At 41.2% G+C, this 13,801-nt stretch overlaps 1 protein-coding gene across 7 annotated transcripts in view; it reads left to right on the top strand.

The window, feature by feature from the left end:
- The window catches only part of cacnb4a (calcium channel, voltage-dependent, beta 4a subunit), a gene marked incomplete at both ends in the record, with an annotated part of 120,639 nt that overhangs the window by 102,994 nt on the left and 3,844 nt on the right, over positions 1-13,801 (top strand). For 3 of the 7 annotated variants that reach the window (XM_084309398.1, XM_084309399.1, XM_084309403.1), the window contains 6 exons: positions 1,857-1,984; positions 3,056-3,135; positions 3,294-3,313; positions 5,194-5,274; positions 7,617-7,675; positions 8,192-8,301. In XM_084309398.1, the coding sequence (XP_084165524.1) occupies positions 1,857-1,984; positions 3,056-3,135; positions 3,294-3,313; positions 5,194-5,274; positions 7,617-7,675; positions 8,192-8,301 (478 nt within the window). The remainder of the gene's footprint in view (positions 1-1,856; positions 1,985-3,055; positions 3,136-3,293; positions 3,314-5,193; positions 5,275-7,616; positions 7,676-8,191; positions 8,302-13,801) is intronic. The other 4 variants (XM_084309397.1, XM_084309402.1, XM_084309400.1 and 1 more) reach the window with 3 other exon arrangements.

Genomic DNA, 13,801 nt, shown 5'->3' with positions numbered 1-13,801 from the left:
CCAGCTAGGGAGGAGGGAACCACACTGCCTCTGTGTTTCGTTGGACTGTTTCTGATATCTCTCTCTCTCTCTCCGTTTTCCACCTTGAGCGAAAGCTGGGAGTATCTGCAGAGCCGCTACAACGTCACATGCCAATTCCCCACCACTATCTGCTGGGAGTATCTGCAGAGCCGCTACAACGTCACATGCCAATTCCCCACCACTATCACCAGGAGGATTCTGCAGAGCGGCAGATGACTCTGCCGAAGGCAGTCTCCCTATTTGTTTGATTATTGTACTTATCCTTCTTTTGACTCTGTAAATAAATACGCCCTAGCATTTGGCTAACTCTGAACTTCCTGTCTGTGCCGTTGCGTTTGAGGTCGGTTACAAACCATAACATTATGCCTCACCTTCACCCATTCACCCACACATTCACAGTGGAGGCAACCATGCAAGGTGCCGACCTGCTCATTGGGAGCAGTTGGGGGTTAAACGTCTTGCTGAAAGACAATTCAACACGTTGCCCGGTAGGAGCCGGAATCGAACCGGGAACCTTCTGATTACCAGACAACCGCACTAACTCCTGAGCCACTGTCGTCCCTATTTGCGCATTATCTTCAGCGCAGATGAGGCGCTTTGAGGCCACCCATAATGTGTGGTACTTACTATGGGCACATGGGCTTGGATATATATGGAGGATGTTCACTATCACCTTGGGTCTACATATTAATTAATTATAAATGTGGTTGAGTTTGCTACTTGGCTGAATTCACTAAAGCTTGTGTAATGTGTGTGGTGGCCAGTTTTGCCCAAAGTCATCTGGAGAGCAGGTGCAGATTTACTGCAGCGTTTAGGGGAGTGTTGCTCCGACAGATTCCTCCCTTTCTCTCATCCCTGTGACAACTAATGCTGGATGTTTACTGTCATATTGCCACGCAAATATTACCATCAGTGGATCCTTTGTTCTTCTGTTGCTATGGTGATCTATGAGCGTAGACTAATGACCAGCTCCTAATAGGCTCCTCCACTATAGATTATATGAGGATAACAAAAAAAGAGAGAGGAAACAAAGGTACACAGTAACAATTCTATATCAAATTACATCTGCTTGAACAGTGGCCAGCTGAAGATTATGATTCACACAAGGAATATTCTCTCTCCATGAAAACACCTGATACTTCGTTAATAGCTGGTAGAATTTTCACATTGAAAATTGGCGTAAGCAGAACTCCTGCGACCGACTAGTTTGCTTTCATGCCTTATTGCTTCATGCGCATAATGTGACCAGAGGGAGGTTCTCTGCGTCTGCGCTGATCTGATCTGTGTAATTGACCCATCTCAAACCCTGCCCTATGTCTTTTGCTCCTCCAATCATGACAGTTGTGATTGGAGGATCAAGAAAATAAGACAGGGTTTGAACTGAGGGGAAATACTGAGTGTCATCTGTGTAACAATAAAAAATATATAATATATTTGCGAATGATGTGACCTAGTGGGAGGAGCATGTATTGAAAACAGAACAAGACCAAAAATGGACCCTTGGGGAACACCACATGTGAGAGGAGTCAGAGGCGATGATGCCTTATCACTCACAGCCATGGTAGGATTGGAACAAATTTAGAGCATTGTAGAGTAGTTAGCCAGGCAGTGTGGTGAGAGGTAATGTGCTCTGTACCCATACAATGTCCTCAAAGGTACATCGAACCTCTGTTAATATTTTAATCCTAACCGGGGTAAGTCTGTTAATTTCATTGTATGTTTCTGCAAATATTCCTGAGAGTGTCTGTAAGGTATGTTTGGGCTCTCACCTGCCTTTATAAATTATCCCTCCCTGACACAGTGGCTTCATCTCTCTCTATTTCAACATCCTGCAGAAGTATAACAATGACTGGTGGATTGGCCGGCTGGTGAAGGAGGGCTCTGACATCGGCTTCATCCCTAGCCCACTGAAGCTGGAGAACCTCCGCCTCCAGCAGGAGCAGAAGAGGGGACGCTTCCATGGGTAAGGAGTAGAAACAAGGTCAAGAAAGGAGAGGAGAAGACAGGAGAACAGGGCTGGGGGGGTGGGTGAGGAGGTGCTGGTGGAGAACAGATGATCATTGGCGATGGGAGGTTGGAGGTAGTGCATGGACCAAAGCGGAGTAGGAGCATGATTGTGAGGGGAGGGGAGCCTTCAAGGACATAAGGTCAGCTGATGGAGAAATTAGTGGATTGTGGCGGGATATGTGATGTATTTCATCAGAGGGATAAAAACATAGTTGTTCTATGGCCCACCTGCTCCCCAGGTGTCTGGATAAGACAAGATAAGATAAGATATTCCTTTATTGATCCCCTTGGGGAAGTTCGGGCGTCATAGCACCATGGAGGAGGGGGGAGGGGAGGTACAGGTATGGGCATGGTAATAGTAGAAAGACGCAAATATAGGCAAACAATTTACTCTGAATATAAAAATATGAGAAATAAATAAACAGTGTAAACAAAGGTGCAGATGGGGATCCCTGACCGCAACACATTTTTCATCAAGCAATCAATCAGGGTGATAATCAGAACAATAATCACATATGATGTGTCATCTATTGTCCTCATTGACAAACACAGACACACATACAGCCTTTTTTCTTTCCATTGATTTACTCTTTTGAGTCGTTCAGTTCGCCTGGTCATTCAGGTCGACCTTAACTTCCAGCTGCCTATTTTAAATTACATAATTGTCTGCAGCATTTCTTCAAAATAGGATAATAATCGTAGCGCCAAGTAAAAGCAGACTATGTTATTTCAGGTATCAATACATAGCGGGATGAATTAGCAATTATCTCTCCTGTAACAGTGTACTCATGTATTTCTATCTTTAGAGACTGGCTGTGTGTTATGGTAATACCCTGTGTGTTCTCTTAACAACCTAGTGATAGCATGCACCGTTACCTGTTATTTTCGGTTGTTAGCTAAATATATCACAATTAGCATGAACACAAAGCTGCCGCTGACCCCTCTCCCCAGGAGGACGGGCGTTTGATTGATGATGTCTACCTGTGTTCCGCATTAACGCTGTTCCCTGTTCTTGGTTTGCACGCAGCAGTAAGTCCGGCGGGAATTCCTCCTCCAGTCTTGGAGAAATGGTCTCAGGCACATTCAAAGCTAACCCCAACTCTGCCGGTGAGTCCCACAGACAGGAACGTATGTAGGTCAGGGAAGGAAAGAACTCCTATAGGTTCAGATTGCCAGCCTCTACTCAGTAAGTGGGATACTATAATGTTATGGGTCTGTTGTGATGTCTCCTTACGTACTAATATCCTATTTCCTCTCCTTTACAGGCAAGCAGAAACAAAAAGTGGTGAGTGTACCTGTTTATTATGTGCTCTGTACTGTATATAATACCACCCCTGCTTATTATACCTATAAGTATTATCGCCATTTATTGCAGCATTGTTCTTATCTTCATGTATTGTACTCTATTTACAGTAGGTACACAGGACTTTCATTGGCTCGATCTATCTTCATTGATGTGATCTGTAGCCTATCTCATCAGTGTGAGGTGGTCCTGTATACATAGAATAGAATAGAAATAGAATAGAAATACTTTTATTATCCCGTGGGAAATTTGACACTGCAAATCGCTCAACATTTAAACATTTAGACAGGACAGGTCACGAATTAGAATAATAACACAAATCAATTAAGTTGCCTAGGATAAGAGTAGAGTAAAATAGAATAAAAATGAAATAAAATATACAGAAATAAATACAATACGCTAGTCGCGGCCTCCTGCCACTATTGAGCTGCCGCTCTGTGCTCAGTGATGCAGTGAGGCACAGTGATGCATTGTATAGTCTGATGGCTGTTGGAATGAAGGACTTCCTGTGCCGTTCAGTGCTGCATTTGGGTAGTGTGAGCCTAGCACTGAACATGCTCCTCCTGTCAGCCAAGTCTGTGTATAGTGGATGGGTGGGGTTTTCCCTGATGGCCTGGAGCTTAGCAAGGCTCCTCCTCTCCGCCACCCTCGCTAGAGAGTCCAGCTCCACCCCAACCACGCTGCTGGCCTTCCTGACCAGCTTATCCAGCCTGGTTGTGTCCACTGCTCTCAGTCCGCTGCCCCAGCAGGTCACAGCATACAAGAAGGCGCCCGCCACCACCGACTCATAGAACATCCTCAACATCCTTGTACAGACATTGAAGGATCTCAGCCTTCTGAGGAAGTAGAGTCGGCTCTGGCCCTTCTTGTATAGTGCCTCTGCATGTTTTGACCCGTTCAGTTTGTTGTCGACATGACTGTCTTTACTTTATTTGTAATTATATCAATGAAGAACATAATTTTTTTTCGGCCTCAAAGAGTTGCTGAATTTTTCTCCCTTACCTGGTGTGATGGAGCAAATGTGGCCATATCTTCACAATGAATATGAAACATATAAATAAATGCTCTGTAGCCATTTTTTATTACAGTTAATTGAAACCAACACACTAGCAGGTCTGTTTTGCTAGTGTCCAACTGTCAAACGCGTGTAAAGTGGCTTTGCGGTTTATCTGATTGTACTATTAGACTAGTGTTGTCTCTGCAAAAAACATGATTCTCTAAAACACACACACACACACGCACACACATGCATGCACGCACACACACACATTTCCATACTTCCATTACAACTATAAAATAGCTGTATTATTTGTGTATCTTAGGCTACATTTACGCTGTAAGCCTTAGTGCTCAATTCTGATTTATTGCTCAGATCACATCATTTTTTGTGGCCACTGATTCCCAGTATGATTTGTGCTGTTCTTCACACTGTGAACAAATCAGATCTGAGTCACATATGAGCAAAGAAATCAGATTTGGGCCACTTTCGTCTGCAGTGTGAACGTAGCCCATCAAGCACAAGATAGATGTGTCTATATAACCATTACTCTGTGTGTGTGTGTGTGTGTGTGTGTGTGTGTGTGTGTGTGTGTGTGTGTGTGTGTGTGTGTGTGTGTGTGTGTGTGTGTGTGTGTGTGTGTGTGTGTGTGTGTGTGTGTGTGTGTGTGTGTGTGTGTGTGTGTGTGTGTGTGTGTGTGTGTGTGTGTGTGTGTGTGTGTGTGTGTGTGTGTGTGTGTGTGTGTGTGTGTGTGTGTGTGTGTGTGTGTGTGTGTGTGTGTGTGTGTGTGTGTGTGTGTGTGTGTGTGTGTGTGTGTGTGTGTGTGTGTGTGTGTGTGTGTGTGTGTCTCTCTCTACCCCCCCAGGCTGAGCACGTCCCTCCCTATGACGTGGTTCCCTCCATGAGGCCCGTGGTCCTGGTGGGACCGTCTCTGAAGGGCTATGAGGTACTGTAGGACCCACCGCTGTCCCCCCAGCCATCTCACTCACCCTCACCTTCCTAAGCACCACGAGACCTACTGATTATTATCACCGTTACTATACATCTTCACCACATACGTATGTGCAGTATGTGTATATTTCAAAATCATGCCATTTATTGTATTGTGTGCCTTGTATAGATGGTATGTTGTCTTGTCTATGGAGACCATTTCCACTTTGATATGTGATATACATTTCTAAAATATATGCATTTGCGGCACTCTGTGGACCAGTGGACTGGTGCGCATTGTGTGTCCTTGTTTCAACGTGAGTTCAAGTCCACCTCATACCTTACGTATATGGGCTCTTTCCTGTCATTCTTTAAAGCTGAAATGCCCAGAAACACATCCTTCAAAAACCGAATGGGTACCAATCAATTACCATTGTAACCGTTGGGCTAATGGTAAAAGATGCCAAGGCTTGTTGGGTGGGGTGGGGGGGTGGGGGGGGGGGGGGGGGGGGCTGGAGTCAGTCGTCATGGAATCACGGTCCTCATCTCCGGCTCTGGTGTTGCCGTGGCAACAACCTGCCGGTTAAACCATGTCAGTCTGGAAAAAGTAGAGCATGGTTTGAAATTAGAAACAGAAAATAATGTATACCACACTAGAAAGGCCTGTGGACGAGAGGAGCGACTACACGGAACACCACGTCTCCGTGATCGAAACAGTCGCCCGGAGGAAGTGAGGTTTTTGGTACGACGACTGGCGGCCATCGCTTCTCGTTCTGTTTTCTTCCAGTGCCGTAGAGTCGAATCGGTATCTGAAAGCAGTTTGGTTGAGTCACGGCCGTGTGAAGGGTGGTGCGGTTGGAAACAAGCTAATTTGGGTGAAAAGAGGTTAGCCGCCGCTCATCTGTGTCTGGTCAGACAGGGAGGAGAGGACATGATGCCCCTGTCATCCACTGTCAGTGTCAATTCAACTTATGCAACATCCCCCCGACGTGACACGCAGGCAGTCCAACCAAATACAAATGTTGTGTCTGTTTTGACCTCTGTATGTAGATCGTCAGTAACCTTTGAGTAAAACACCTTTAACACTAGCACAGCCATGGCGAAAATGCCACTAATTCCCACCAGGAACGGGTCAGATGACCCTGACAGCTTATATGAGAAATATGAGAAAAATAAACAGTGTAAACTATATAATTACCTCTGAATATAAAAATATGAGGTTTACCACAATGAAATGTAGGTTTGAGTGACGTAAAAAAAAACGTCTGCAGGAAACATAAAATAAATTTTCTGGTATCCCTTCCCACTTTATCCAATCAGGAGATATGTTTTAATCTTACCAAGCCAAATTTGCTTACTGCACTGGCAGATAATTTTACTTGTTTCAAGCACACATTTGCTTAAAACTTGTTTATTATTTTTGTCAGACAATTTTTGACAATCAAAGTTCTCTCTCCAGATTGAATAAAGTGGGAACTTGTAAATGTATTTTATTTTTACTGCAGAGCAGGAGGGACTGGGGGACCCATGTTACTGACCAAACACTCTATATCAGTGATGGCTGTCGAAATGTAGAGATATTATTCTAACATGTAGAACACTTATTTTAACAAAATAATATCACTTACAGCACCTTTAACCATTGGAATGGCCGTCTGCGTAGAGAAACTTCTGAACATAACAAAGTACTCTAACGCACAACACTCTTGCGCGTCACCCACCAACCTGCTTCCTGCCTTCAGAACATTTCATTTACATTCATGAAAGCTGTATTGGAGACTGGACCGTGTGATTGCCCTAATTCATCACTGGTGCACGGTTCTCCATGGCACTTGTCATTGTTGGCCATAATCACCTTATTTAATGTAACCAGGTCCAGGATTAATTCTGGGGAGAGCCAAGTGGAAAGATCCCACGCTCACTGTAGACAAATGGCTCGGTCAAGTGTGTAATACACAGACCCTCAGCCGCACCCTTCAGGGACTGTCACAGAATGAACAATAGGAATTCTACACCCTTTCCATAAAATGAGTACCGTCTCACAGCCCTATAGTGCTGTATATACCATATATATAAACTTATTTTCGTTGTACTGTACTTGTGCTGTATAATGACAATACATTTGAATCTAATCGAATCGAATCTATAGCATATGGATCTGGACGTATAGTAACGGTGCAGACTTCTTTAGTAGACATTTTCCCTTTTGCTTTATACATACCCTGTTTGTAACCACCTCCCCCTCCCTGCCCTATTATTCCTTATCTCTTTCTTCTCTCTCCTTTTCTTCTTGATTCTTTCCCTCGCTCCTCTCTCTCCCTTATTCCTCTGATCTTTGTCTCTCTCTGGTCCTTAAAGGTAACAGATATGATGCAGAAAGCTCTGTTTGACTTCTTGAAGCACAGGTTTGATGGCAGGTAAGCGTGCAAGTCTTCATCCCTTATTTATGGCCTTTATCATACTGGACACTAGGATTCTTAGTCGAATAGTCATAGTACTTAGTTAGATTTAATCGACACGTTTGTAAAATTGTGTTTCCTACGTGCAATCATGCAGAAGGACCTGCTTAAATCTAGTGCTTACCGGAGATACCGTATACTTGTTTTAGGAAATAATTCATTCAATATGGGAAAAGGATACAAAATTACTAATCGACTAAGAATGTCTCGGTTGACCAAACCAACCAATTAACCAATATTAAGCCCCACCCTCTTTTCTTGATTCTCCAATCACAACTGTTGCTTGGGAGGATTTGAGATCGGTCGATTAAGCGACTAAGAGGGGGCAGCCCTCCTGTCCACTGGTGCATCACAGATACGTCACTTTGTGAGCCGACCAGTGGGATGAGCCTCGTTAGCTTGAAGAGACCATTTAGATATTAGATACTGTATATTGTTCTCTTTCTGTCTTTGACTTGTATTTCCCTGTCTTAGGATATCCATTACCAGAGTAACAGCTGACATATCTCTGGCCAAGAGGTCGGTACTAAACAACCCCAGTAAGAGGGCCATCATCGAACGATCAAACACCCGCTCCAATCTTGGTAATGATACAGGAATGATGCTTTTTCTTTTTATGTTACACTATACATGTCCTATGGATATCAAGAATACTGCTGGCTGGTAACTACCTTCATATAACCACTAGCCATTTAGACTAATCCAGCACATCCAAGTCAAGTCATTTATTTATATAGCGCATTTAAAAGCTCAAAGAGCCGACCAAAGTGCTATACAGTAACTACATAATTAAAAACTATAGACATAGTCACACAGTGTAACAGAGGACAATACAACATGACAAAAGACAGGATGGACAGTCAATACAGTAGGACCACAAGACACTAGGAGTATACAGTATGACAACAGACGATACAGTATGACATTGGACAGTAGACAATAAGTTATGACACAAAGACTATACAGCCGACAGTATAGTAAGACATAGGAGACTAGTCGATATGTTATGGCAGTAGGACTATGCAACAGACAGTACGGTAAGACGTAAGACACAGGGAGTGACAATAGAGTAACTGGACACTGTACAGAACACAGAACAGCAACACAAGGGGGCTGAATAAGCACTAGGACTAGGCTGACAGAGAGAAATGTAGAGAGAATGGTAAGGGAGCGGGGATTAATCCTAGCCAAATGCTATGGAGTAGAGGCGGGTTTTGATCCAGTTATCGCATTTGTGTTTATCCTAAATAATTGTCAGTTCTCTATGAATGAACGAATGAATCTTTATTTCGAACATGATTTATAAAACAAAAATAGAAAAAGGCAACCAACGACAAATATACATATCACTGTTCGAAAAGGAGTAGGAAGAAGCCTAAGCTTATCATGCCCTACCCCTATCCGCCACTTCCAAGTGGGAACATTAACTCATTCAGTGCCAATCACGAGAAAAGTCAGGGTTTTAATCGTTATTTCTTTTATTCGCTATATCCATACATTTTTCATCCATCCAGCCTGATGTTATCATTGGGAATGGGTCTGAGCTCGCAAAAGGCCATTACCGCCGCCTAACGCCTTCCGGCCGGTATTGCACATCATTGGTCCAGGTTTTCCTTCTCGGGCATGCAGTATCGTTATAATAACACATGGACTGGGGGAAAAAAGATTTGATCAAAAAAAATAAAAACACATGGACTGGAGAGACTGGGAGCAGCGTGGATTATGCGTTTTGGACATATAACGTTGGATCAATAAACGCGATCAATATTTGGAATGGCGATCAGGAATTGGATTAATCTTTTTGCAGTACATCAGATGTGAGGTAAGGACTCTATGTTACCAATCTTGGGTTAATCCGATGTTTCTTTCGTAACGATCACGCGTGTGTGTGTGTGTGTGTGTGTGTGTGTGTGTGTGTGTGTGTGTGTGTGCGTGCGTGCGGTTGGCTGCGACCAAGGCACGGAGAAGCGACTTTTCAGCCCCCGCTTCTGTTCGTGCATGAGGACACATATAATACCGATAATCTAGCATTATTTTCAGAACGATTCATAAATCAAGCGACAAATGGCACGATTTCTAAGGAAATGCATTGAAGCACGGTTTGCTCAAGTTTCTTGAGATTAGACAGAATCGCTAGATTAGACAGAATCGCTCTGGAAATATACTCATATTCACCACGGTATAAAACGGAAATGTATGTATGAAAAAATTATCTGTTTTTTGCAGGTTGACTGGAAGAAACTCACTGACAATCAACGTGTTTATTAGATCCATAGCTATAATATTTCATATAGTTTTAGCACTCGCAAACACGGCATTCTCCCCATTGCATTACAGCAATAGCGTTCTAACCAGAAAGTAAACAGCGCCCCCTTGGCGTCCATTGAGTTAATTAATACTTAAATTATATAATGAAGAATATCCACATTACCAATTATTCTTAACATTGAAAACAACATAAAATAAATAAATAATATCGGTATCCATAATGTAGTACAAAAGAAAAGAAAAAGAAAACAACAGCTTAGAATCCAGAAGATTGACAATAGTCACCTCCCCTTTCCTCTTTTTGGTAATTTGCAAATATCATTCCTTTATAAAACATTTTAAATAAAGCAATATTTCAGCTTTCCTTAATTTTATCTTCTAGCCCATTCCACACAGTTACTCCATAGGATGATATGTACCTGCTCCTGAGATTGGTGCGATCATAACACTTGCCAGTTTAAATGTGAATTTAAGTCCATTTAGCTTTAAGGCATTTGACTTTAAGAACAAGTTATTTGTGTGATCCCGAAATCCGACCTTGTGTACAATTCTCATAGCATTTTTCTGTAGTGTAATTAATGGTTTTAAAGTACTTATGTATGCAATCCCCCATATCTCCACACAGTAACTCAAAATATGGTAAGACAAGACAACAATACAGAGTATAAAACATCCTCTGTTCCAGAATATGTTTTGCACTGCACAATACTGCAATACTCCTTGCTACTTTGGTTCTAACATATCTTATATGAGATTTCCAACAGAATTGACTGTCTAACATTACTCCTAAACATTTGATCTCATATACTTGTTCAATATTGACATTTTCTATTTTTACTTGCACATGTGTATCTATTTTGCGGTTTCCAAAGACCATCAGTTTGGTTTTGTCCACATTCAATGATCGTTTATTAATGTCAAACCATATTTTTAGTTTGGACAATTCAGTCGTAATAATCTCTAAGAGTTCCTTTAAGTTATTTCCAGAACAGAAGATGTTGGTGTCTTCCGCAAAAATATATATATATTTTTTTTTTTATTATTATTATTGCAAAACAGAAATTATTAAAAGTCAGTACTCAACACACAATGCATAATGAAACTAACAGTCAAGGTGGCTAAAATTACATGCAAGTACAGAAACCAGACAAAAAAAAAGTCTATAATAATATTTTACCGTATACAGTGTATATCCAACGAAATTAACAATTATACAAATGCCTTATACAGGATATACCCCTAATACCTATTTTCTAAAACCCTACACACATATGTTCCAGCTCGAACCCCCCCCTCCCGGACCCCTCCTTGGATAGTACCTCCATTATCCCTCACTCCTAACCAGACACTACCATTATAAGCTAGCTTTTATTCTCTCCACCACTTCTAACCACATTGACATTTTGGATTCGTTGAGACCCAGAATTCTTGCTGTAGATATTTCTTGATAAATCACATCGAGATATGTAAGAGACCAAACTTTCCGGCACATTTTTTCCGGTTGAAACCAGCGTGATGCGATCAGTTTTTTAGCTACTGTGATACCCGATAAAACCAATCTCTTTAGCTGTGGATTTACTGCAAACTCAAAAACATCATTCAAAAGCAATACAGAGGGGTGTACTGGTATATTCCAAGATACGAGTTTTGATAATTGATGGGTCACATCTTTCCAGAATGTCTTAACTGGTGGGCAGTCCCAATACATGTGCATAAATGTCCCTTCGTCTCCATTTGTACATTGGGAGCATTTTGAGTCTTGTTTCAGGCCCATTCTGTTCAGTCTTATAGGAGTCAAGTATGTCCTGTGAATATAGTTAAGATTGATTTGTTGATGGTCCGGGTTCCTTGATGTAAGACGGACATTTGCCCATGCTTCTTGCCAATCAAAGTCACTTTCCAGGTCTGGTATATCCCTCCTCCAGACAGTGTCTAGTTGGAGGGTTTCATACGAGGACGTTAGTAATTGATAATAAAAACCTGATACAAAACCTCTCAATGTTTCTCTTTCATAGAAGAATTTGTGGTATCTGTGGTGTTCAACTGGTATGTCTAATGGAACACCGTGAGACCTCAAACATAGGCGTAACTGTATGTAAAAAAGCCATGTGGACTCGGTGAGGTTAAACTTTGTGCATATTTCTCCATAACTACAAAAGCCCTGGTTATTAAAAATATCCCCTAATGAGTGTATGCCTTGCTCTTCCCATATAGGGAATCTTATAGGACGTTTTTCCATTAAGAGTGCATTGTTATTGAATATGGGAGTGTGATTATGCCATTTTTGAGGGTTAGGATATTTTTTTTGTGTTTCCTGCCATGTTCGGATTGCATGGGTAATTATGGGGCCAAATTTCCGCTCACAGTGCTTGATTGGAAGTTTAGTGTGTGCTATGTCCTTCAGTCTCTGTGGGGCTACTATGTTTTCTTCCAATTCTCTCCAGGATACCAAAGCCTGGGGATCAAACCATATTGTCAATGGTCTTAATGTGTAAGCCTTAAAATATTGGAAAGAATCTGGAACTGCCATGCCACCGTCTGCTTTATTTCTCTGTGCGGTGGATCTTTTTATGCGAGGTGGTTTGTTATTCCAAATAAATTTGTATGTGGAGGAGTGTAATCTTTTCCAGTAGCCCTAAAAAAAAAATAAATAAAAAAAAATAATACATTTAAAGATAGTTGATACCTTGTAAATGTCATTTATGTACAAAATAAATAATATGGGGCGCAACACTGACCCCTGTTGGACTCCACAGAAAATGTCTAGGCATGATGATAAATGATTACTGTTGTCTCTTAGAAATGTAACTTTTTAACCAGCTCAATGCTACACCTCTCATCCCAAATATTTCCATTCTATACAGTAATATGTTAAGGTCAATGGTATCAAAAGCTTTTTTCAAATCTATAAATACTCCTACCGCAAATTCCTTGTTGTCAATACAGTTAGTTATTTCTTCCATCAAATCCATTAGTGCCATCGTTGTTGATCTATTTCTTCTAAATCCATATTGGCTGTCAGTTAGCAAGTTGTGTTTCTCAATGAAGCTATGCAGTCTCACAATGAAGAGCTTCTCCAAGATTTTAGAAAATTTACATAATAAAGATACAGGTCTATAATTTGTAAAAAGATGTTTATCTCCTGCTTTATACAGGGGGATAATAACCTTAGCCATTTTCATTTTTCTTGGGAATGTACCTGTTTTAAAGGACAAATTACAGATGTATGTCAGAGGGTTTGCCCCTCCATCAACAACTTCCTTAATTAAGGCCATATCGACCTCATTCCCATCTGTGGATGTTTTGTTTTTATAATTTTTTATAATATCTATAACTCCTTTCTCTTCTGCCATTCTCAAACACATTGAACTTGGGTTCATTTCAATACCATCTCCTACTGCTCTTCCCTGCTCTATCGGCGGGTCACTGATACCATCAGCCAATTTCGGTCCTACACTCACAAAAAATGCATTCATATCATTGACCGCATCTTCCATATTGTTTATGGTCTTGTCATTATCTGTGAAGTGCTCAGGATATTTTGTGTTTTTGCAGCTCCTTTCCTGATAATACTGTTTAAAACATTCCATATCCCTTTACTATTATTTTTAATTTTTCTCTATTAAATTGTTATAGTATTCCTTCTTGCACCTCCTCATAATTTGCGTCAGTTTATTTTTATATCTTTTGTACTTAATTTCTGCCTCTATGGTTCTATGCTTTATAAATTCTCGATACATATAATTTTTCTTTTTACTGGCATTTTGTAGTCCTTTTGTGATCCATGGAGACTCTGTATACTTATGTTTCCTATTG

The sequence above is a fragment of the Notolepis coatsorum genome, assembly GCF_963971535.1.
Source record: "Notolepis coatsorum genome assembly, chromosome: 3".
Lineage (NCBI taxonomy): Eukaryota > Metazoa > Chordata > Actinopteri > Aulopiformes > Paralepididae > Notolepis > Notolepis coatsorum.
This window is presented reverse-complemented; position numbering and strand designations above follow the sequence as displayed.